Source organism: Agelaius phoeniceus, chromosome 10 (assembly GCF_051311805.1).
Source record: "Agelaius phoeniceus isolate bAgePho1 chromosome 10, bAgePho1.hap1, whole genome shotgun sequence".
Classification (NCBI taxonomy): Eukaryota; Metazoa; Chordata; class Aves; order Passeriformes; family Icteridae; genus Agelaius; species Agelaius phoeniceus.
Genome location: NC_135274.1, coordinates 17,586,033 through 17,607,483, shown reverse-complemented (window position 1 = coordinate 17,607,483; position 21,451 = coordinate 17,586,033). Strand labels below are relative to the sequence as shown.

Genomic DNA, 21,451 nt, shown 5'->3' with positions numbered 1-21,451 from the left:
TCTCGCTGTGTGCTGGTTTCCAGAAGTGGTTTCTCCAGGGACAGTGTCCCTGGAGGAGGGAGGAGTGAGTGGCACACCGGCCTGGCCCGGGGGGTGGCGGTGGGAAGCGGAGCTGCCGGCAGGGTGCTGGGGGATGGAGGACAGTGCCGTTGTGCCGTAGGACACCGAGTCCTGGGCTGGCTCCAGACCTGCTGGGGGCTGAGCGGGGTCACGGAGGTGGCTGGATGCATGGAGCACCTCTCTACGAAGTCAGGCTGAAAGATTCGGGGGTTTTCAGCCTGGAGAAGGCTCCGGGAGATCTCATTACCGGCTTTCAGTACTTGAAGGGGCCTCTAGGAAAGATGGGGACAGATTTTCCGCAGGGTTTGTTGCAATAGGACAAGGGGTGATGGCTTTAACCTGAAAGAAGGTCGATTTAGACTGGATATAAAGAATTTTTTTACAATGAGAGTGGTAGAACAGTGGCACAGATTGCCCAGGGAGGTGGTGGATGCCCTACCTCTGGAAACACTCAAGGTCAGGTTGGATGGGGCTCTGAGCAGCCTGATCGAGTTGAACATGTCAGACCACATGACCTCTAAATGTCCCTTCCAATCCAACCATTCTACGTTGCAGGGCAGGGAAGGGTGTTCAGCTGAGAAGTTGACTATGAGCTGCCTTTGCCTGTGACCCCCATGCAATTGAGAGAAATAATCTGTTGTGTGAACAACAAAACCAATGCAGGGTGGTTTTGAGCACAATTATGTTTTCAAATGTCAAACAGCAGAGTTCAAACTAAGTTCTTATTTCAAAATACCATGTAAGGCTTAAAATTACTACTTAAACCCAGAACAGTGTGTCCGTAGTTTGTTCTCTTTGGGTTCTTTTCAGAGTTGTTATCTTTGCTAGTTTTTGGTCAGAATCATGTGATTGAGAAATTGAGAAGAGAAATTGTTTTTTTTACAAGGAATCTAGCATAACCTTTCCCTGCTCCCTGTACATTTGCATTCCTTGGAGCTGTGGTATTGGTGGGTCAGCAGTACACATGTGCCTAGTGGGCAGCTGGCTGCTACTAAACAAGTTACATGCAAAAGGGCTTTTTTACACAACAGCACCTCCTTCATTTGACATTATATTACAATTAAGGGATAGGAATTATCTCTGGAATCTCTACAACTTGCTCGTGGTTGGTTGAAATTGGTCACTGAGTTCCAGAGACAGAAAAGGAAGGAGCAGATGGACTGACAGGGTGGTCTCAGAGGATGAACTTCCTGCAGAAGCTAGGCAGTAAATGCTGAAAGGAAAACCCACATCTATTTCTCCTGCTCACAATGGTCATTACTGTCCACGCCTCCCCGAGTTTTCTCTGGGAGCTGTGCTGAGGCTGCTGTCCTAAATGTGGCATGACCAAAGGACAGCTTGTTTTAGGGTCTGCCTGCTTGCCTCCAGAGGGGGAGCTCCATACCGACACTGCAGGGACTGTATTCCAAATGCCCTTGGGTAGGGATAATTATTTCCATACACGACCTTGGACACACCTCCTTGCAGCAGGAACACTCCCACATTTCTTTCATTGCCCACATATTCCACATATGCATTTGCTAAAATAATCACTCTGTGGCAAGGGCAATATCCCGAGTACCTGACACACACGAGCTCCTGTGCCTGTAATCCCTGTCACAGCTCTGGGCTGCTGTGCTGGCAGCTACCTGCACTGAAATACTGTGCAGGACTTAAGAATGGGAGATCTTTCCAGGAGTGTTACCATCAAAGGCAAGAATCAGAGCAGTGAGTTAAGACTTTCTGTCCTCAGCTGTGTCCTGTACTACAGACTGGTGACAAGTCTTTGCTCTCTCCATTTACACTGTCTATCCATCTCTTTTTAAATAAGGCCAAAAAATGTGTTTCTGAATGTTCCTCTTGCTGCTTCCTATTGTCTAGAAGAGAATGGCCCAGTTACTGTCACAGGACACCTCCAGCAAGTGAGAGATTTTCCCTTCAGGCAGGAGAAACTCGTGACCACAGAGCTGGAGGCTGACAGTTCCACCCTGTTTTCTTCTCTGCATTCTCCATGGGCAGCAGAAGTTCAGACATGGAGTTTTGGACCCACAGATTTAAAAACTTTTGATAACATTTTCCCCCAGGTGAGATTGGATGACAAGTGATTGATGATGAGTAGGAAGTTCTTACAATCAGGCTCCGTTTCTAAAGCAAATATGCTATTGCCAGATTAGCACAAACTACTAAAAATAGAGGTGCCAAAAGATGAATTTTTGAAAAAGCATTAAGTCAAATTTCCATGAGGCTGTAGGGTCCAGCTCCATCTGGGCACTGTGTCACACCAATAAACAAATGCTCTGTTTACCCCAAACACACACATGAACTGCAAAGGTGGCAGATGCTACCTGTCCTCGTGACAAGTGGAAATCAGACAAAATCCAGATTTTACCATATCCACAAATTGTGTTTGTCATACAAACAGGATGCCAGCTGTCTGCTGCTCAGCACAACAGAGAACCAGGCACAAGTTGTGATCCTGAAGAGTATTTTCTTTCTGTGTTCAGTATGGCTGGGGATCACAAAGGCAACCATGCAAACATCAGCCTTCGGTTTGCTGTGCGGCTCTCAGGAGTGTGTCAGCATCCAGCCAAGTGACAAAGCTTCCACGTGGCACTGAGAGCTACAAAGAACTAAATTAGATCTGTTAGTTTTATCTGCATGCTCTATTTCACCAGGCATGGTCATCTAAAAATCACAGTAGTCCGGATGACTTGATTTCCTCCAATATGTTTACTGTGGGAGTCAACACAGTCTGATGCCCTGAGACCTGACATGCCAGGCAGTGGTTTCAATCAGTGTAGTGGCCTCTATGAGAGGAATTTCTGCCTTACAACTGGACTCAAGTTGTTGTTCCACATTTGTATGCAATTATGATGCATGAGGAGTCCTGGTCTCTTCATTAAGCACCTTCTGAAAAATACATTACTGTTATTATCAAGAACAGCAGTACAGAACCTTGTATCCCTATGTTCTGCAGAAATAGTGTACTGGTAAAATAAACCACATAGGAAATGTCACGTCAACGGGTGCTTTTTCACATATGCAGCATATAGTTATCACTCCAAGTAACAGTTATAGGGAATTTCCATTTTACAAATGCCTGGCTTTGGTTTCTGAGGCATCAGACAACTCCAGAGACATATCTAGGTTTTATCTGGTACTAATTTGTCATTGACTGTTCTCAGTCGAAAGACAGCAGCATCATTTTTTCCTTTTTGAAGTCTCATTTCACAGCATTTCGGTGGAAGGCACATTTCACTGGGCTGTATTTTTCACATCCTCCTCACAGTGGGCAGTAGAGCAGAGCCCTCTGTCTCTGCAGGTGACATCAGTGATGAGCTGTCCCTCTGGGACACGTTGTTTGTTTGTTTTTGTGCCCTTGCCATCGCATTTTCCTCATCACGTCCAAGGCAGGATTTGGTGAGGGTTATTTCAGCAATCATTGTGGTTTTTCCCAGCGCTTTTGGCTGGGGGACACCGAAAGCTAAGGGGCGGGGGAGGCCGCAGCGGACCGGCCGTCATGGCGCCCGAGCTCCGCGGTGCACGCTGGGAGCTGTAGTCCGCCGCGGCACTGGCTGCGCCGCGGAAGCGCGGTGCGCGCCGGGAGTTGTAGTCCGTGGGTGCGGCGGGGCGTGGCGGGCGCTCGCCCCTCCCGCGCGACTGTGTCGCGGTGGCGGCGGCGGGGCCGCGCGCGCCCGGGATGGAGATCGGGCCCCACGCGGGGCACGCGGAGAGCCGGTGGGGCCGCGCGCGGCGGGACAGGCGCGGCGGGAGGGGCGGGCGCGGGTGTCGCGGGGGCCCGGGCCGCGGGGGCGCCCGTGGGAGGCGGGGCACCGGGCGCGGGTGTGGGGCGCGGCGGCAGCGCCGGGCTGCGGGGCGGCGTGGGTGCGCCTGGGGGCGGCCCGGCGCTGTGCGTGTGCACGCGTGGGGGGGGTGCACTCCCGCGCGCGCGTGTGTGTGTGTGTAAGTGTATCGGGGACGCGGCGCGGAATGTGCGGTGGCAGCAGTGCCAGCAGTAGGGATGGATGCGCGGGGGATGCTCCTGGAGACCTCGCGTCCTGCGTGGGTGTGTGGGGGTACCTGGGGGCGAGCAGGCGATGAATAAACCTTTCGTGAGTAGGATCGCTGCTTGCAGAGCGTGACACTGCCCCCGGCTCGGTGCCTCGTGGGAGGGAGCGCACAGCGGGCCGGGCTGTCAGAGCTGTCACCCACCTGCGGCCGCACATCTCTGCTCACTGCCGTGGGAAGGAGTCTTGGCCACTGGAGGGGCGGTGATGGCCGCGGATGTGGCACCTCAGTACCGGTGCTCTGTCCCCACTCTGTCCCTCGTCAGCCGTGGCCAGCACAGCAGCTGCCAAGTCTCTGCTTCACACCCTTGAGCTTAAGGGTGAAACCACCCCACCCTAACGCCGTGCTGCCACCCTTCAGGTGGCTCTGCAGCTCGCTGCTTGGGGATCCTATCTCCTGTCCCTCCTGGCTGCATCCCCTCTTCTTGGTGCTGAACAGAAATTCCTTTATTTATCTCTTTATTCCTGAAGGCAAGAAATTCCTTTATTCCTCTTTATTCCTTTATTTATCTCTTTATTCCTGCGCCTGCACATGGCTGGTGGTGAGCACAGTGACCTCGGCTGTGTGGTCTCATATTGTGTTTCAGGCCTGGGTTTTTTGCTAGCATTTATGAGCAGAAGAGGCTGTTTCCTGGAGGTGTTTTGATGGCGAGTCCTATTTACTTCACATTTTTACAGGTGCATTGGTTTTGCCCTGGCACTCACAAGCACAGGGTGAATGTTGGATGGAAATTGGAGGTGTTGGCTGGGGAGGAAGGAGCAGCTGAAACTTGATATGAGAGAGAAGCATTCCTTATCTATGGGGCTCAGCCAGTCGCTCTATTCCTGCTTGCCATATCAGCTGGAAAATGCTACCGGTGCTTTTAAAGCTATAGCACAGGTTTGGGGTGCCTTCTGATCTGCACACTTCGAGCTGTTCTCCCTCTTTACTAATGCTTCAAACTCAGCAGGTTCAAAAGGTAAAAGAAACTGACTGCATTCACTGCTTTGTCTTTCCAGGCTCATCTTTGTGCATTTTCTTGCCTTTGCAAGCACAAGTCCTGCACTACCAGACTCTGCCATCGTGTGACTAATAGGGCTGGGGTGGTGCCACCCCCAGCACTCCCCCAGGGACAAGGAGAGCATCATCCCCCGCTGGTGCTGGCACAAGCAGGAGCCTGCTTGTTCTCCTGGCTGGCACTGATGCCTTGGGGAGGATCCAGCATGGGCCTTACACTGCCTTGTCCTTTGTGTGATGTGGTTAGCATTTTTATTCCCAGTGAGGTGCCATTTCACACTGGATTGTGACTGTTATCAATAGGGAATAGATAGAGATCACTGGATCCATCTTCTTGTGCATTACAGAAAATGCAGAAGCGAAAGTTATTTTGCTGAAGTCCATCCTTGAGCCAGCACAGGAGAGGACAATGAGGATCTTGTGCTGGATTTTTCCTCCTAGCAGCAGGTCTGAAATGCATCAAGTGGCAGGGCTATAATGCTGGTGTCCAGGGAGGACATTGTCCTTGGAGGCAGGAGGGTTAGTGCTGTCCTGCTGGGCAGAGAGCAGGGCTCTTGGGTGGTGCAGAGGACACAGCAGTCCCAGGGGGAGCAGATGGGCCAGTGGTCAGCTGGGCAGGTTAGCAAAGAGCTGCCACCTTTGTCTCTGGCACCAGCAAGACCCTCAGGGACAGCAGGGCCAGAGGAGAGGGTTCCTGAAGGGAACCTGTGCTGTGAGCAGTGGAGGGATGTGAGCAGCTGCTCTTAGGGAGGTGGGCTGCTCTGGGGATCTGCTCTGCCTGTCACTGCCTCTGGCTGCCTGCATGCTCGTCACAGGCAGGTCCTGTGCAGATTGAAGCCCAATGGACAGTATCCTGTGTTCACAGGTTGTGGTCATCTGCTTGTAAGAGACTTAGCCAGGTGAGCAGGTAAAGCTGCCATGGGAAGGTTAAAAAACACCTTTAATCCCTATTTTCTTCCCTCATCCTTTGCCAGTGCAGAGCAGGAATGCGTCAGCAAGCAGCTCCTCAGGGCTGTGTTTGCTGGGGGTACCTTTTGAGGTTGTGCCCCCGTTTTCCATCAGTGCCAGCTTTCAGCATGGATGCGAGTTCCCCTGCGTGTCCCTTTGCCAGGCAGCCCGCTCAGCGATTCTTGCCCATCCCTGCTGGGCTGGCAGAGCTCTTCTGGCTTCCTCTGCCTGTCAGCCACTCCCCGCGACTGCAGATGAATTGCACGAAGCTTGGCTTCCTTTAATCCCTTTTCCCAGCAGTGCCGAGCCCGGAGGAGCGGGCGGGGGAGTCCAGGGAAGAGGCTGCTGGTTGTCTGGGAGATCTGGGGACAGCGAGGCGGAGCAGGCTCTGCGCAGGGCAGCCTAGTGGAGTCTTGGTTGCTGCAGGAGGGAACTGACAGCCAGCACGGGAATGAGTGTCCTTGGGCATTTGTCGGAAGTCCCTCCATAACCTCAGCATCCTTAGCCCAACCTCTTTAGTGTGCTAAGAAGGATCAAGAGTCTTCCAGGTGGAGGTCAGGATTCAAGCAGGCATTGCTGGGTGCCTCCTGCAGAGCACAGGAGATACACAAGTCGTGATTGCAAGAAAGATGAGCTTCATTTTTATTTTTCAGTTTTGACCACTAGCTACCTGTGTGATTCTGTTTTGGAAAGTAATCAAGGTTTGGTTTTATTTTAAACTAAGAAGTCAGCAGCATGGCTCCCTGCCTCTGCTGTGAGTCACGTTTGATGACTTGGACCAAGAGAAGTTCCTACCCTTGCTGATGTGGAGGGGCTGAGGAAGCCTTGGAAGAGCAAGCAGCATTCCCTGTTGTCAGCAGTGGCAGCATTAAGCCATTTTTTGCTACAAGGCTCGCAAAAAATATTCTGTGTTTATTTATATTCTGTATTCTGTGTTTTATCACTCCAGTGCAAAAGGTTCAGTTATGTTTGGGACAGTTCCCACTGACAGGTTGATGTTGCTGTACTTGAAGATGGAGTTTGTTGTGGTAAAGAAAGGAGACTCAGTGCCAAGTTTGTGGAGCTGGTGGTTGAAATTGGAGGCTGGATCAGAGGTTGTCTTTAAGGAGGAGAGGGATGCAGCTGAGATCTCACTGCGGCTCCATGGCCCCTGCAAGTACCCTTGGCCCTTCTGGCTGGGGGAACCAAGCTCTGCTGGATCAGGAGAGCAGAAGCATGTGTGGTTCTTGCAGGGAGAGCTTGGGGCTTGTACTCACTTTGCCCTTATTGTAAATTAATTTGTTCTCATGATGTAATATGAATTTGTTTTACCCCATGCTAGGCTTTCTATAGCACTAGCAAAAGGGAATCTTCCTTATTCAGGAAAAAAAACATATTTCTTAGTAATGCTCTGAACACCAGCAGAAAAGGGAACTTGGGCTTTCTCCATCCCTCCTGGTGTCTGAAACCAAGGCTCTGTCAGTGGGAGGGGAGAAACCCTGCTGCTAATTCAGGGTTGCCCCACAGTCCAGTCAAAGCTGAAATGTGGTTAGCTGTGCTCTCTCAATTTCCCTGCCACCTGCAGCCAACTATATGGGTCCTCATGTCTTTAGCCTTGTGTCTCTGTGTGCTTTTCAGTGTTCCAGCCCAGAAACAGCTGGGGTTCAGGTATCAGAAAGGTCTTGTGTGTCCAACTTGTGAACTGCTTTGGGCCAACAAGTCCCATAGGACACTTACTGTCCTACCAGGATTTAATTCACTTTTGGTGGATTCAAGATCACCTCTGAAAAGGTGCTTTAATTATGTGGCCTATTCTGTATGTGCTTCTGTGTTGAATGTTTTAACATTCTGAGATTATTTTGTTCAAGGATTGCTTACCCTTAGTTTCCCCATGCTAGGAAAGAGCCATGGATCCTGGTTTCCACCTCTTGAGATGCACAAGTCCTTTAATGAGACCAGCCATTTGGAAAGGCACATCCCTGCATGTGCTACCCTCACATCCTTGTGTGCATCACCTGCTTTTTATAGCCTGAAATAACATGGGAGGGAGTTCCCCTGACTCACTGACTGCAATATCAGTGGCGTGGCTGAGCTTTCACTTGCATTTCTTAACTCTGAGTGTTGGAAATACCTTAGGGAGGAGCTGCTGGTGTTCTGAGCTCAGTGGCTGCAGGTGCTCTTTGACCAGGGACTGCTGATTCCTCTCTGGGCATCCACAGCCAAAGAACATCTGCATTGCTCAGGGCAGGGTTGGGAAAAGCCCATAAATTCAGCAGAGCTGGATCATTTTTGGTGTCTTCCCACGCTCTATCTCCTTCAGGAAGCTGCCTTCGATTTACATCTGTGCATTTTTCTTCAGTCTCTTCTGAGATAAAGCCCCATGCCTGTTAGTTGAAGTACAACATGAACAGACACATGCTGCCAGGTGTGCTGCAGGTCTGCCTCAGGGCTGTGTGTGGTGCTGTCAGGGTGACAGGCTTTGCTGCTGGGATGGGTTGGCTTCTGTGTGGTTTAAGCTTAGGTAGGCACTGGAAGTGGTGATGTTTCCCTCATGAGGAAGTGAAGTAAATGGGCAGCTTGAGGTAGAGCCAATAGTTAATGATTAATTAATCTGCTTGTTCAACTAATCAGTTTGAGTTTGGCAGTAGTGAACAAGTCTCAAAAAGAGAATATTGGTGAGAAAAGCTTTGTCAGGAGTGTGCAGCCCACACTTTGATCCCCAAGGGATGGAAATGAGAGCAGTTTTAAATAATGTTATTTATTTGTTTTCCTTCTTTTTCCCTTTGTGTTTTGGAAATCCAGTTCAGTTTTGGCTGTGGGAAGGACTAACTTCTGAAACACCATCTTGTTTCTTGCCCATTGAAAACTTGAACTTTCATGCTAAGGTGTCATTTAGGGTGCTTTTGTACAAACCTTGCAGTGACTTTTTTTGTTTTGGTTATTTACACTCCTAACTGTACCTTGCAACATTCCTGTTCTTCTGAGAGTGGCTCCTATTTGAATATGTGTTTTTGACAGCTGCTGTTCATCTGGCAACATTGTCAAGCAGCTTGAGTGGGAACCTCAGTCACCCAAAGCTTCCTTCCCCAAAGCTGCTTTTCCATAGTCAAATGATGTTACCTCTCTACACCATTGCTCCTGCTTTGTGGTAGGTAATGGTGATTTCTTGCTGTATGCAGGGCAGCCAAGGGGGATGATACTGATGAGCTGTTGTGCATAGTCTAGAGCTCACCAGCAGTTTGCTAATCTCTGTCCATGAGGTGATAATGTTTTTGCAGGTTGTGCCTACAGCAGGTCAGGGCCAAGAGAGCAGCTGTACAGCTGGAGATGCAGATGAAGTGTCACCTCCCTGGGAGAGGAGCACCTCTGCATCCTGACAGGACTGGAGCTCTCAGTGTGATGGGCATTGCTCAGGGAGTGCTGCTCTGCAAACACAGGGTCTGCTTGGTGTGGTGGCCCTCACACCCTTCCATACAGCTGCTGTGCTCCTGGGGGGCTGCTGCTCTCTTAGGGAGAACATGTCAGTGGAGCAACAGCCTGCTAGAAAGTTAATCCCCAGTTTTTTTTGGCCCAGACTGAGCATGTGGTGCATTGCAGAAGCCATCAGTTTGTTCTGTCTATCTCCTGGTGGTGGCTACCACTCATCAGAAGAATCATTACAATATGGCCTGTTGTCCACAAACCATGTGTGGGAGACCACAGGGATGCACCAAGTGCTTCAGCTCACCTTTGCTGGTTTCTGGAACACCAAAGGTTTCAGCCTGAGCAGAGTTTCCTTTGAGAGAGTGCAATATCACGTTCCTGTTGTGAAGTTCCTCTTGCTGTAGCTCTGATGGATCTTGCTGTATTCCTATGCAGGAAAGAGCACTGGAAGCTCCTTGGCAACTTGAAGACCACAGTGGAAGGTTTGGTGTCCATCAGCAACCCAAATGTCTGGTCCAAGTATGGTGGCTTGGAACGGCTCTGCAGAGACATGCACAGCATCCTCTACCATGGGCTCATCCATGACAAGGTATGGCTCTGTCCTGCCAGCATGACTGTTTGTCTGTCTGTCACAGCCTCAGAGCCTGTCACAAGCAGGTGCTGCAGCTCACTTCTGTGCTCATAGCAGAGTGGGGCCAGCACTTGTAACAGGCTGGGAAGTGATCCAAGCAGGGTCTGAGCTTGCCTGGTAAATGCTGTGGTTGTCAGAGGGACCTGTGTACACGTTCTTTCTCTCTCATCTACTTTCAATATGGTTTTTCTAAGTACTTGTGCCCCCTGTGCTGAGGCCAGCCCCTCTGTCCTTTCTTTCTGCTGCAGCCAAGTGATTAAATTGCATTTGCAGTGAGTCAGCCCCGTATCATCTGCATTTGGACAAGTCCCCAGCGAGGGCTGGCAAGGGAGACCTCGCATCTTCACTGTTTCTGCTTAGCTGTGTTAGTAACAGGAGCTGGCAGCCAGCCCCGCGCTCTGCGTGAATGGGATCACTCTTTCCAGGCTCTTGTTGTGCCTGCAGTTGCTCACCCAGCCTTCCCCCTTCCATGGCTGCCTGGAAGAATTTCTCTTTCCCACTTGTGTGCTTAAAGATCTCCCCTTCAGCTTGCAATCACCAGCACAATTTATTTCCAGTGGAAGGCTGGACAAGGCTGTAGGGCTTGCCTGGGGACAGGCATCCCATCAGTGGCTTTGCCATCCAGAGAGAAGAGAACAGCACAGAGGAGCTCCAGGCAGCTTGCATGGGCCAGCTGGGTCCCAGATCAGGAAAACTGCACCTTTGCAGTGCTGCTCCCAAGCTAAAAAACCTCCAGGAAGAGCCAGACTGGCAGGTTGTCTGAGCAGGGAGCTTTGCTCTCTGGATTTGTTAAGTTTGCAGACAGCATTAGTTGAGGTGCTGCTCTGTTCCTGGTAGTCCCCAGCTGCATGGACCAGGGACCTGCCCTGGGAGATGGACAGAGAGAGGAGCTGCCTTGTCCATGTGAGGAGTGCAGTGCTCCCTTCTGACAGACCTGCTATTCACAGGCTTCAGGAAGTGAGGTTTAAATGATTTATGCTGGTCTGTCTCTTGGTAGCAGTTCATGCCAGACATGCAAAGCAGGATGGTGTGTTACCTACTCAGTGCTTTTACTGTAGGCAAAGACAGCTCTTCCACTCAGGAATGTCTCCTCTGATCAGGCATGAGTGACACCAGTCAAGCTATAGGAGTTCCAAAAGGAGGCCCATAAAAATCCATCTTCCTAACAGCAGTTGGCTCAGAGTTGCTCCAGCAAAACATTTCCGTTTACTTTTTATTTTCTTGGCAAGCTTTTTGCCTACAGTTGGGAATTGAAAAAAAAAAGGTGAAAAAATCCATATGTACACATTAAGAAAACTAGAGTAAGAGGTTTTTAAACTTCTGAATTAATTTTAATTAATTTGTTTGTCCAGAAAACCAAATTCAGTCTAGAAAACTAAAATTGCCATGTTAGTTTTTTAGGCTTATAAAACAAACTACTCCCCCACCAAACCAAATAAACCACCAAAACAGAAGCCATTCCTCTGTCACTTGTGAAAGAGGAAATAGGGATGGAAGTAAAAATAATTAGCTTTTTGGTGAAGAGACACTTTTTGGGTCTGTGCTTACAGCCAATAGGGTGGAGAGGAAAACAGAAACTCTGTTGCAGTTCCTCTCTAAGGGGAAGAATAACTAAGAAAACCCCTCGTTGTCTGAATAAAGCTGAGGCAAACAGCATGGCCTCTCATGGCAGCAAGGGGCTAACGGGGATGTGCTCATTGAAGTGGCACTTGGGAGGTGGCACCTGACTGTGCCTGTCCTGGGCAGGTGTGCTGCAGACAGAAGGATTACTGGCACTTTGTGAAGGACATTCGCTGGCTGAGTCCGGGCTCTGCTCATCACCTGGAGAAGGTGGGTTCTGGGGGGGTGGCCTTGTGTGCCCACTGGGAGGGGACAGGGCAGCTGGGCTGGAGCCTCACCCGTGGGACAGTGCTGCCTGGGCTGTTGTGGGTAAAGCTGCTCCATGGCTTGTGGAGGCTGACACAGCCATGTTTTTGGGTACAGCTGTGTCCTGGGAACTCAGTGTGGCTTGGGCTGAGACAATTGGCTGCTTATTTCTCCCAGGCCAGTCTCCAGTGCTGCTGGGCTGGGTGCAGCAGGCATCACCAAGGGAACTGGCACAAGCAGTGCTTGTGTGTGCACAGGGGTAATTCATGTGTCTGTGCAGATCTCTAAGGGTCTGGGCTGTCCCATTTCTGGGTTTTGGCTTCCCCATGCATTTATTCTCCCATTCCTGACTTGTGCCAGCCACTGGCATATGGCTCCTGGTCCTCAGCTGCCCTGTGCTGACATCCATGGTTCCTGCCATGGATGGGCACCAAGGTCTGGCCATTTGTGCCAGCCCCTTTTGGACACAGGGAACAGCAGTGGCCAGCCTGCTGCTGGGGGAGCAGGGGTGTAACTCCAGTCCAGCTCTGCAAGCTGCAGCTGCTCAGGCATTGCCACAGCCTTTTCCAGTTAACGTGTCAGCAGGAAAATGACCGTCACCACCGGGGTCAGGTTGGATTTGGGAGCGTGGCATTGCTCCAAGTCGGGGACAAGGCTCATGGGTGGGAGAGTGTGCAAGAGAAATTCATTGTGCTGGTGGCTGTCAGAGGACTTTGGTCACTGGCTGACCTTTGAAGCATTGTTCCTGCCTGGTGCTTTTGTCTCCCTGGTGGCTGAGGAGCTGCTGGGACATGCCCTCTTTCCTGCTGACAGCGACTGGCATGTGAAAGCTGCTGTTATCAAGGGGACCAAAGCCATGCGGTGGAACAAGCCCTGTTCCCCTTCTTGCCTCTGCCTGCCTTAACCTGTGCCTGACGTCCCTTTCCAGTTCATCAGCCTGCAGGAGAGCGGCCAGCGTGACCCTGAGGGCCCAGGGGACCAGGCCATTGCCCAGCTGTGGCTGCAGCACAGCCTGCAGTGCCACTGCCTGTCAGCTCAGCTGAGGCCCCTCCTGGGGAACCGGCAGTACATTAGGAAGTTCTACACAGGTAAGGAGCAATGGGCCTTTTCCTTCTTACTAGGAAAATATCTAGCTGGTGGCATTTCTAAGCTGTGTGGGAGTGAGGGAGGACAGCAGAAAAATTGATTTGCATGTGAGCAACTGGTGTGTCAAACTGTGTGGGTGAGAGGGACTCCCCTGAGCAGCATTTTTTTCTCCCCAGATACTGCCTTCCTGCTCAGTGACGCCCACGTCACGGCCATGCTGCAGTGCCTGGAAGCTGTTGAGCAGAACAACCCCAGGCTTCTGGCTCAGATCGACACCTCCATGGTGAGTTGAGGTCCCAAATTTTACATCTGGCTCTCCCCAGATGCCAGCTGGCTGTGGCTGCTCCCTCAAGGTCACATTCAGGGTATGTGGAGCCCTTGGTCGAGGAGCTGGACTTGGAGCTAGTAAAAGTTGCTCCAAGAGGGGAAGAGAGTGGGGAACTGGTCCTTGTCCTGCCTGTGTGACCTGTAAGGGGTCAGTGTGCGGGAAATGGCTGTGTGGAGCCTGTAGTGGAGCACCTTGGTCCAGGCTTGCACCAAGGATTTGAGTAGAGGATCTGAGGACCAGTTCCTTGTAAGAGGCACCTTTAAAGCCCTCTCCAATAGTCCCAGGCTTCAGGGCCAGCATGCAGAGCTGCCTGGTCATGACGGACAGTCATGCTTTTGAGGGGATGGGCAACACCCCAGGACACCTGGGTGCCAACTCCTGCTCAAGCCAGTGACCCCCTGTGCAGCCCTGCACCAGCTGCCCCTCTCCAGAGGACAGAAACAGCAGCTGCCTTCTTTGCACAGAGTCCCCAAAAGAGAGCAATTAGTGAGGCTTTGTTAATAGGAGCTGTGTTCTTTCAGCTGGCCGGCACGTCACTGCCATCCCTGTGCGCGTCAGAGCCTTCTGCTGGGACAAGAGACATGTGTGAGCACAGTGCTGAGGGACACCAGAGCCGTCTGCCAGGAGCGCTGGGCTGCCTGGATCATTTCACTGAGAGCCTGGTAATTTCCCAGTGGGAATCTGTCCTGCAGCTGTGAACAAAGAGCTGCTTCCCTTCTGTGCTGCCGTGTTTTTCCCTCCCCACCCTCGTGCTCCCAGGGCCGCCGCATCATTTGTGGTTGGTGATCTGGCATTTGCAGGTTGATCCCTTTCTGTTGCTGCTACATGTAGGCCAATAGATGCTGATTTATTGATGATGCCACCTCTCTTCAGCTTACCAGGAAGAGTGACAATCCATCTCCAGTGACCAAGAGTCAGAGTCTGACTGCCCTTCCTGCATCCCCGTGCGTCCCTGCTGCCCCCTGCACTCAGCAGCGCTGCTTTGGGTCCTTCTCCAGCCTCCAGCATCCAGCCTCCTCTGGCCTCTCAGGTATCAAGGGTAGGCTGGGGAGCTCAGGGTAGACCCAGAAAAGACTTTATCTTTTTATCTGCCTATGTATCTGTTGGGGTGGATGGGTATGGAAGACTTCTGCCCATGATGGGAGGGAGGGATTTGCCTGTGGTGGGGCGGGCGTGTTGGTGTGAAGCCACAAGCTTATAGCCATAGGATATAGGGGACATCCTTGTGCCAGTGTGTGAAATCATTCTCCTGCCTCTGTCCAGACAGGAGACCAGTGAGTTCCTGTGTCAGCTCCACCTCCAGCCAGCCCCAGGAGCGCTGCCCGTCCACCCGGTCCTCCTCCTTCAGCGAGGGCAGGTCCCCTCTGGAGCAGCCCAGCTCTGTCACCCGCTTCCACGTCTCCTCACCCAAAGACCCCTTCTCTCCAGCCAGCGAGATGAGCTCCAGCACCACCAGCCAGAGCGAGGATCCTTGGACAGGGAGTCAGGATGATCCACAGAGTGATGCCAATGACGGGCCAGAGTACCTGGCCATTGGGAACTTGGGCCGTCGGGGCCGGGCGTGCAGCAGCACCAGCACCAGCAGCACCAAGAGCAGCAGCTCTAAACTCTTCTCCTCCAGCAGCTCCCAGAAGCTGGACTCAGTCTCATCCCTGGGGGAGCAGGGGGCAAGCGGAGGTGGCAGCAGGGGCCTGAGCCTCTTGCGCCGGTCCAGCTTCTCAGAGGGACAGTCCTCAGCTCCACAGGGCATCCTCAAGAAGAGCCATATGCGCTCACACTCTGACACCAACGTGACTTCTGGGAAGTTGCATGGTAATGGGACAGCTTTTCTGGGATGGCTTCTGGGCGTGGGAGTCCCTGGTACCAGAAAGCTGGTGCTGGCCACCCCCTTGATTCCATGGATCACGTTGGAGACAGGGACAGTGGGCAAGTGGTTGGTCTTTTCCCTTAGCTTTTCAGCTCTACACTGGAATGATGGGATGACATCTTGCTTCCCAGAATGCCCTGGGCTGGAACTGTTAGTGGTGTTGCCAGCTTTTACTAAAATCTTAGAAAATGGCAGCAGTGCTGTGGCATCAGCTGTTCTTTACTGGGCTTGCTTGGCTGGGATATGGGACTGGGACCTGGGCTCATCCTACTGGTAGAATGTCATCCCACTGGTAACCTGCGGGGTTCTCCTGTGGTCTTGAGTGAGTACATGGGGATGGAGAGACTGGGGTGTGAGGGGACAACCAGTTTGTGAGAGTTTGTCCTGATGCTGCCTTCATTGGAGGAGTGGAGGACCTTGCTGAGTAGTAACCAGTCTGTCTCTGTTTTCTCTCCCTTAACGCTGCCCTTCTCCTCCTCTGTCTGCCCAGGAGGCCTCAGGGATATCACCATTATAATAGAAGATCCAGTGGCAGGTTTGGGAGCCAGTATAACAGCCCTTCATTAGTGATCATTGCATCAAGTTCAGGATTGCCATCAATCCATTAGTGTTCATTTAGAAAACCAAAAAAAAAATCTTTCTTTGCTGTGTCCCAGCTGATGCTTTGAAGTGTGGTCTGGTTTATGCATGTGGCCTGACTGAAGATCCCAGCTTGGTTTGTGGAAGCAGTGGCCCAGCCCCAGAAGTGTTTCCAGCTCCCCTGCATGGCGTTAGGAGTGCTGGCCACCAAGTCTCTGAGCTGCATCCCTGCCCTTCCCTCCACCCACTGCCTTGGAAGCCAGGAGAGGTTTCCTCTCTTACCTAGTGAATAAGGGCTGGCAGCTAACCAAACATGGGCTTGGACATCTAATTTCTCCTTTTATTTCATGGATCTTCTGTGACAAAGGGAGGTTTGATGTTGACTGATTTCCAGTGTATGTACCCACAGTTGAGACTCTGGATGATCTTTTCGGCTCAGGGCAGGTTTTACCCCAAGCAGAAATGCTGGGGTGCTGCCATCCCTTTGGCCCATGTGCAGAAAAAGTCAGCAGCTCAACAACAGAATGGGCTGTTTTGTTTTGCATCCAGTGAACAGTGGCACTGGGTTTGTCGAGCTCACATCTGGATGCTGAGGGTTCTGTGTCTGGGAAGGCTCCTCCCTGGGGCTGATGGGTGTTCAGAGAGATGGGTCCAGCCCTGTGTCCTGCTCCAAGAGATGATGCTGAGCACTGCCTCACTTAACCTTTCAGCAGTAGGCTCTGTTGTATGTGGCATCCCCAGGCATCAACCCCATAGGTGGTTTCCGTGTTGAGGTGGCTGCAGGGCACCCTCTCAGGCTGCAGTGAGTAGCTTGTGAGAGCCTCCTACCCTGACAAGTCTCTTGTCTCCCAGCCTGTGAGGTGGGTTGTTCCCAGGCTCCATCCTGGTGACTGCTGCTTCATGGCCTTGACAGGGAGAGGCTGGTATTGGTGGGCTCAGAGGCCTCCAGCCATATCAGTTATGGCACAAAGCTGGGAACAAACGTGAGTGGGAGGTTGAAAGGACATGGTTGCCCTTCTGATTGTCAGCTGGCACCTGCCCTGTATCCAGAGCTGTATGCTCCTCCCACTCAGGCAAGGTGTTTTCAGTCTCCTTCAGCAGTCCTCTGTCACCCAGGCACTCTATCCAGGTGCTCCCTGGGGCCATGGCTCTCTGTAGAGCACCACCTGTTCTTGGTCTGTGGTCAGGCCAGCTCCTGGCGGTCTCCACTGGCTCAGTCTGGCAGGAGTTGCACCACGGTGCGTGCGAGGGGCAGAGCCCTGCCTGCAGCCCGTGGAGGTCACCTTGAGCACTGCAGCCAGGCTCCAGCGCTGTGTGTGGGGAGGCTGGCTTGCAGTGGAGCAGGAGCATGTCCTTCAGATGCCTCCTTACACTGGTGTCCCCTGCAGGGACCCCCACAGATCCTTTGGTGGCTCATGTATCCCTGTGTCTCCTGTTCTCTATTCTGGGGGATAACTCTGCCCTCAGAATGCTCCCTCAGGAAGAAAGGGCTGGCAAGAGGTACTTGCTGGAGCCTGTTGTGTCCCCCAACTCAACTCTGGGGTAGACAGAGGAAGGCTCAGGATGTGACTGTTCCATGTCTCTCATGATCTTCTCTCCTTCATTCCCCTTTTACTGCCTGAAATGCCTTTCTAGTTTTGTCTCCTCCTGGGCTTGCCCTCAGCTGTGGCATGGAGCAGGAAGATGTCTCTATTTCCACCCATTGTGCCTGTGTGTGTGATGCCAAGCCCCTTTCATTTCACCCTGTGCAGTGGCAGGGCACCTCTGAGGTACTGACGTGTGCCTGGTGTCATCTTCCCTTCCAGAGTCCCATGGTGATCCAGGTGGAGGGAGAGGGCCGGTCTCTGCTTCCACGCAGAGCAGTGAACTGAGCACACCCAGCTCCCTCTACGTGGAGTATGGTGAGTACAGCCAGCCCCAGTGGGGACACTCAGTCCTGGTCAGCTTCCTCCATGGGCTGCAGTGTCCTCAAGCGCTGGCACCTGCTTGTGGGATGCTGGCAGGGTGCTGGCAGGACTTGGTGGCACGGAGATAGCAGATTCTTCCCTCATACCTGTGTCTCTTGCATTTCTAGACTCTGGGCAGTACCTGAGCTCAGGGGAAGGGATGTTCAGGAGACCTTCTGAAGGGCAGTCCCTCATCAGCTACCTCTCTGAGCAGGACTTCGGCAGCTGTGCAGACCTGGAGAAGGTGAGGGAAGCAGCAGCAGCCTGTGTGCTTCAGGGAATGTATCTTACTGCAGGTTCAGGGATGCTTCCTGCCATGGGGAGGATAATGCCATGGTATTGCCTGTTGTAAAGCTGTGCACAGAACTGCAAGGCTGAGCTCCTTGGTAGTGTCTGGTAGCTGGGATCTGTCCATCTGTCATATACATGGCAGCTTTGCAACATGTTAGGGCCCCTCAGGGCTGTGTGCTGACCCCCCAGAGAGGATGTGTTGCACATTCTCTTTGTAGGATGCCTCTTGTATTTTGTGAGTATTCTGATGCCCAAGAAGGCCTTGTTTTCTAGGTACTGATAGAAGAGTCATATTTTGACAAGGATTAACATCTTTCTGCCACCATCCATGAGTAATAAACTCTCTCCTGGCATAGGTGGGGAGCAAAATTTTACCAAGTCTTCCTAGTTTGTCCAAGGCATAGCCTTGAATGCTTTTGCTCTTGCAGGAGAACGCCCACTTCAGCATCTCAGAGTCCCTGATCGCTGCCATTGAGCTGATGAAATGCAACATGATGAGCCGGCAGCTGGAGGAGGAGGAGGAAGACAGTGACAAGGAGATCCAGGAGCTTAAACAAAAGATTCGCATTCGGCGCCAGCAGATCCGCACCAGGCACCTGTTCCCTGCCTGCCAGGAGCTGGGCTCAGACAGTGGGTGATGTGTTTTGGGCTCATCAGCTAGTGGGATGTGGGTTTTCTGTCCATTGCCTATCCTATAGCTGCCTGCCTTCCTGCCCATTCCTTGGAAACAGTTCAGTTGCTACCAAGGTGGTGCCAAGATGTGTGAAACTGCTGCTATTGAAGACCATAATGTGACAGATACCATCCATTGATAACACTGCTGGCACTGAGTAATGGAATGTCATTTCATTCTGAACCTGTAGTGTTTTCCATCTTTGAGCTCCATCCCTCCTTTCCTGGCCATACCTGGCTATCCCCATCTCCCACAGCTGTCAGTGCCCCTTTGGAGCACTTCCACTGGTGACCTGGCTGTGCTGCCTTCCTCGCAGGTCTCGTGGCAACAGACAGTGGGTCCCAGTTCAGCTCCCACGGCTCCATGCGGCTCTCTGACTCTGGCTCTGCCGAGGATGTGGAAGAGTATGAGATCCGAGGTAGGAGGGAATGGCTGTCTTGGCTTCTTTCATAGAAACAGACTTCCTGGTGTGGTTGTGTTGGGGTCAGTCCTGCTGAAGAAGACTCTGTCCCTCTGGCCTTCAGGATGGCTTTTCCCAAACAAATGTATAAGCAGAGCAATCAGTTTCCCTCATGTGGTGGCATGACTTTCCTTCAAAATCTTCTGTAACCCTGTAACATTCTGTGCCTCTGGCTGGTAGGTGGTTTCCATTTCATTTCCTGGTACACATAACTGTGGTCACAGCTAGAGAGGTGGGAGAGCTACCATCCTCTCTTCTCCTCTCCAGGCAGAAGGAGCTCTGACTACTTACCTCTGGGATGGTGGCTATTGGTCACATCCCAACCTGCAATACCTGTAATCTCTGCTCCTGGCAGCTTGGGTGGTGAGCTTATCACCCAGAGGAGACCAGCCCAAGTCCCTGGCCTTCAGAGCCTTGTTCATCCTCTGAAGTGGATGACTTACTTCTCAGCAGTACCTCCATCTCTCTTACTTTAAAAAGAAGATGGAGTTGTCCAGTCTTCAGCTTTAAACTTCTTGTCTCCTCACTATTGACAGCACCCTCTCCTTTCAGTCCATGAGGGTGAGGTTTTGAGCTCAGTTTTGTAGCCCAGGGAGTGTGTGAATTCAGTTCTGGGCTCTCCTTGTGTGAGTGCTGCTCTTGTTTTATGCCCTTTCTCTCTGGCCTGGCTGAAGCACTGAAGTCAACTGTTTTGTCATCACCATGTCATACAGATGGTAACGATGGATCTAACCTGATTCAAATGTCCAAGAACGGCCTCTCAGTGTCAATGGCTTCCTTGTTCTCAGGTACCCTGCAGTGCTCCTGGCACGCGCGCGTGTGTGCGAGGTGTGTGTGTGTGTGCAGGGCACACTTCTTCCAAATCTGCCTGGTTCACAACTGGGAATTTGTTCCAGTATCATCCAGATGTCAGCAAGAAAAGCTGTGGAGGATTGAGTAGAGTGGACTCAGAGGAGTTCTGCTGTGGGCTCCATCCCCCAGGGCATTTTGCCATGCAGTGTTTTGGATATATCAAAATGCCTGCTGTGTGAAGACATGTCTTGCCTGGGGTAGGACTTCACAGGACAGTGAAGCTCTGTAGATGTTGAAGGTTGAGCCTGGGCTGAATAAGAGCAGAGTCCTCTTCAATGGGGGACCAGGTCTCCATCCCAAGTGCCTTGGAGAGCATTATCCTGCTTGACTTGGCAGAGCTGGCATGCCACAGCTTTGATCTGAAGCAAAGACTTCCTTGAGTTTCATGCTCAGACTTGACTTTGAGTGGAATCCTTCTAGAAAGAAGTTCTGGAGGGAGAAGTAGTGACATCAGACAGGGCACAGGCAGTTTGTTCATGCTGGAGGTTTTGGTCACTGGGATCACATGCAGCTTAGTGTTTTTATTGTTTACAGTAGTACTAGGTCTGGTCTGCTGGCAGTGTTTAAATAACCTTCATGTGCTCCCTGTTTGCTTTAGCAAGGGAACAGTCTCCTGGGCTGCTGCTGATCTCCACTGTCAGGTGTTCAGCACCAGCACGTTGCTCCTGCTGGGTTTGCTGGTGCTCAGGTCTTTCCTGTCAGCCCTGTTGTGTTCACAGACCAGTCTGTGATCCTGGCTGAGGCTGGCACATGGGTGTGGGATGATGTCCTTAGATTTGGGGGCTGTTCACAAACTTCCTGGGGACTATCCCTCTTGATAGCATTGGCAGCAGAGGTGCTTTGGGTAGCTAATGAGGATTTGGGAAGTGTTTGCAGTTAATGTTGGGAAGCGAGCAGTGTTAGGATCCCAGTGTTAGTTCCCCTGAAAGCCTAGAGTCAGATCTGGCTGCCTCTGCCATCTCTGAGACCATGTCAATGCCTGAGTGTGCTGGCTCTGCCTCCCCATAGCACCTGGCCCACTCTGTGCTGTGTGTGCCCCCATGTGCTCCATCGTAGTCTAGGACCATGCAGGACCTTTCTGTGCAGAGCAGAAGGCACCAGAGCATGGCAGGTGTGTCTGGCTGGTGCCCTACAAGGTAGTGAGGGTGTTTGCCTGAATTTCCTGTTTTCTGCAGCTAGAATTCAGTGTGCATGATGTAGATATGTGGATTCCTTAACATTAGGATGCTTTCCTTTGCCTGTTTTAGCATTGGATGTCAAACAATGAAGGTCAAATGTCCAAGCTAAATTCCAGTAGTGTGAGTCTGTAAATTAGCAGGACTTGCTCCCTTTGTTGTTAGGGCAGTCCTGCTCTCTGTAGAGAAGCTTGGGGTAGGGGACACTCTTTGCTCAGGCTGTGATTCCCTTGCATCACAGGCT

The 21,451-nt window shown here is 51.8% G+C and overlaps 1 protein-coding gene across 6 annotated transcripts in view; it reads left to right on the top strand.

Moving 5' to 3' along the window:
- RUBCN (rubicon autophagy regulator) overlaps positions 1 to 21,451 on the top strand; it is a 29,687-nt gene that overhangs the window by 176 nt on the left and 8,060 nt on the right. Inside the window, exons 1-14 of one of the 6 annotated variants that reach the window (XM_077184010.1) lie at positions 3,666 to 3,777; positions 9,889 to 10,042; positions 11,831 to 11,914; positions 12,879 to 13,038; positions 13,213 to 13,319; positions 13,886 to 14,026; positions 14,238 to 14,394; positions 14,628 to 15,176; positions 15,722 to 15,766; positions 17,616 to 17,711; positions 17,885 to 18,000; positions 18,476 to 18,677; positions 19,037 to 19,138; positions 19,894 to 19,968. In XM_077184010.1, the coding sequence (XP_077040125.1) occupies positions 3,740 to 3,777; positions 9,889 to 10,042; positions 11,831 to 11,914; positions 12,879 to 13,038; positions 13,213 to 13,319; positions 13,886 to 14,026; positions 14,238 to 14,394; positions 14,628 to 15,176; positions 15,722 to 15,766; positions 17,616 to 17,711; positions 17,885 to 18,000; positions 18,476 to 18,677; positions 19,037 to 19,138; positions 19,894 to 19,968 (2,026 nt within the window). In that variant the 5' untranslated portion in view covers positions 3,666 to 3,739. Of the gene's footprint in view, positions 1 to 3,665; positions 3,778 to 9,888; positions 10,043 to 11,830; positions 11,915 to 12,878; positions 13,039 to 13,212; positions 13,320 to 13,885; positions 14,027 to 14,237; positions 14,395 to 14,627; positions 15,177 to 15,721; positions 15,767 to 17,615; positions 17,712 to 17,884; positions 18,001 to 18,475; positions 18,678 to 19,036; positions 19,139 to 19,893; positions 19,969 to 21,451 lie in introns of those variants that run through there. The other 5 variants (XM_077184015.1, XM_077184013.1, XM_054639034.2 and 2 more) reach the window with 5 other exon arrangements.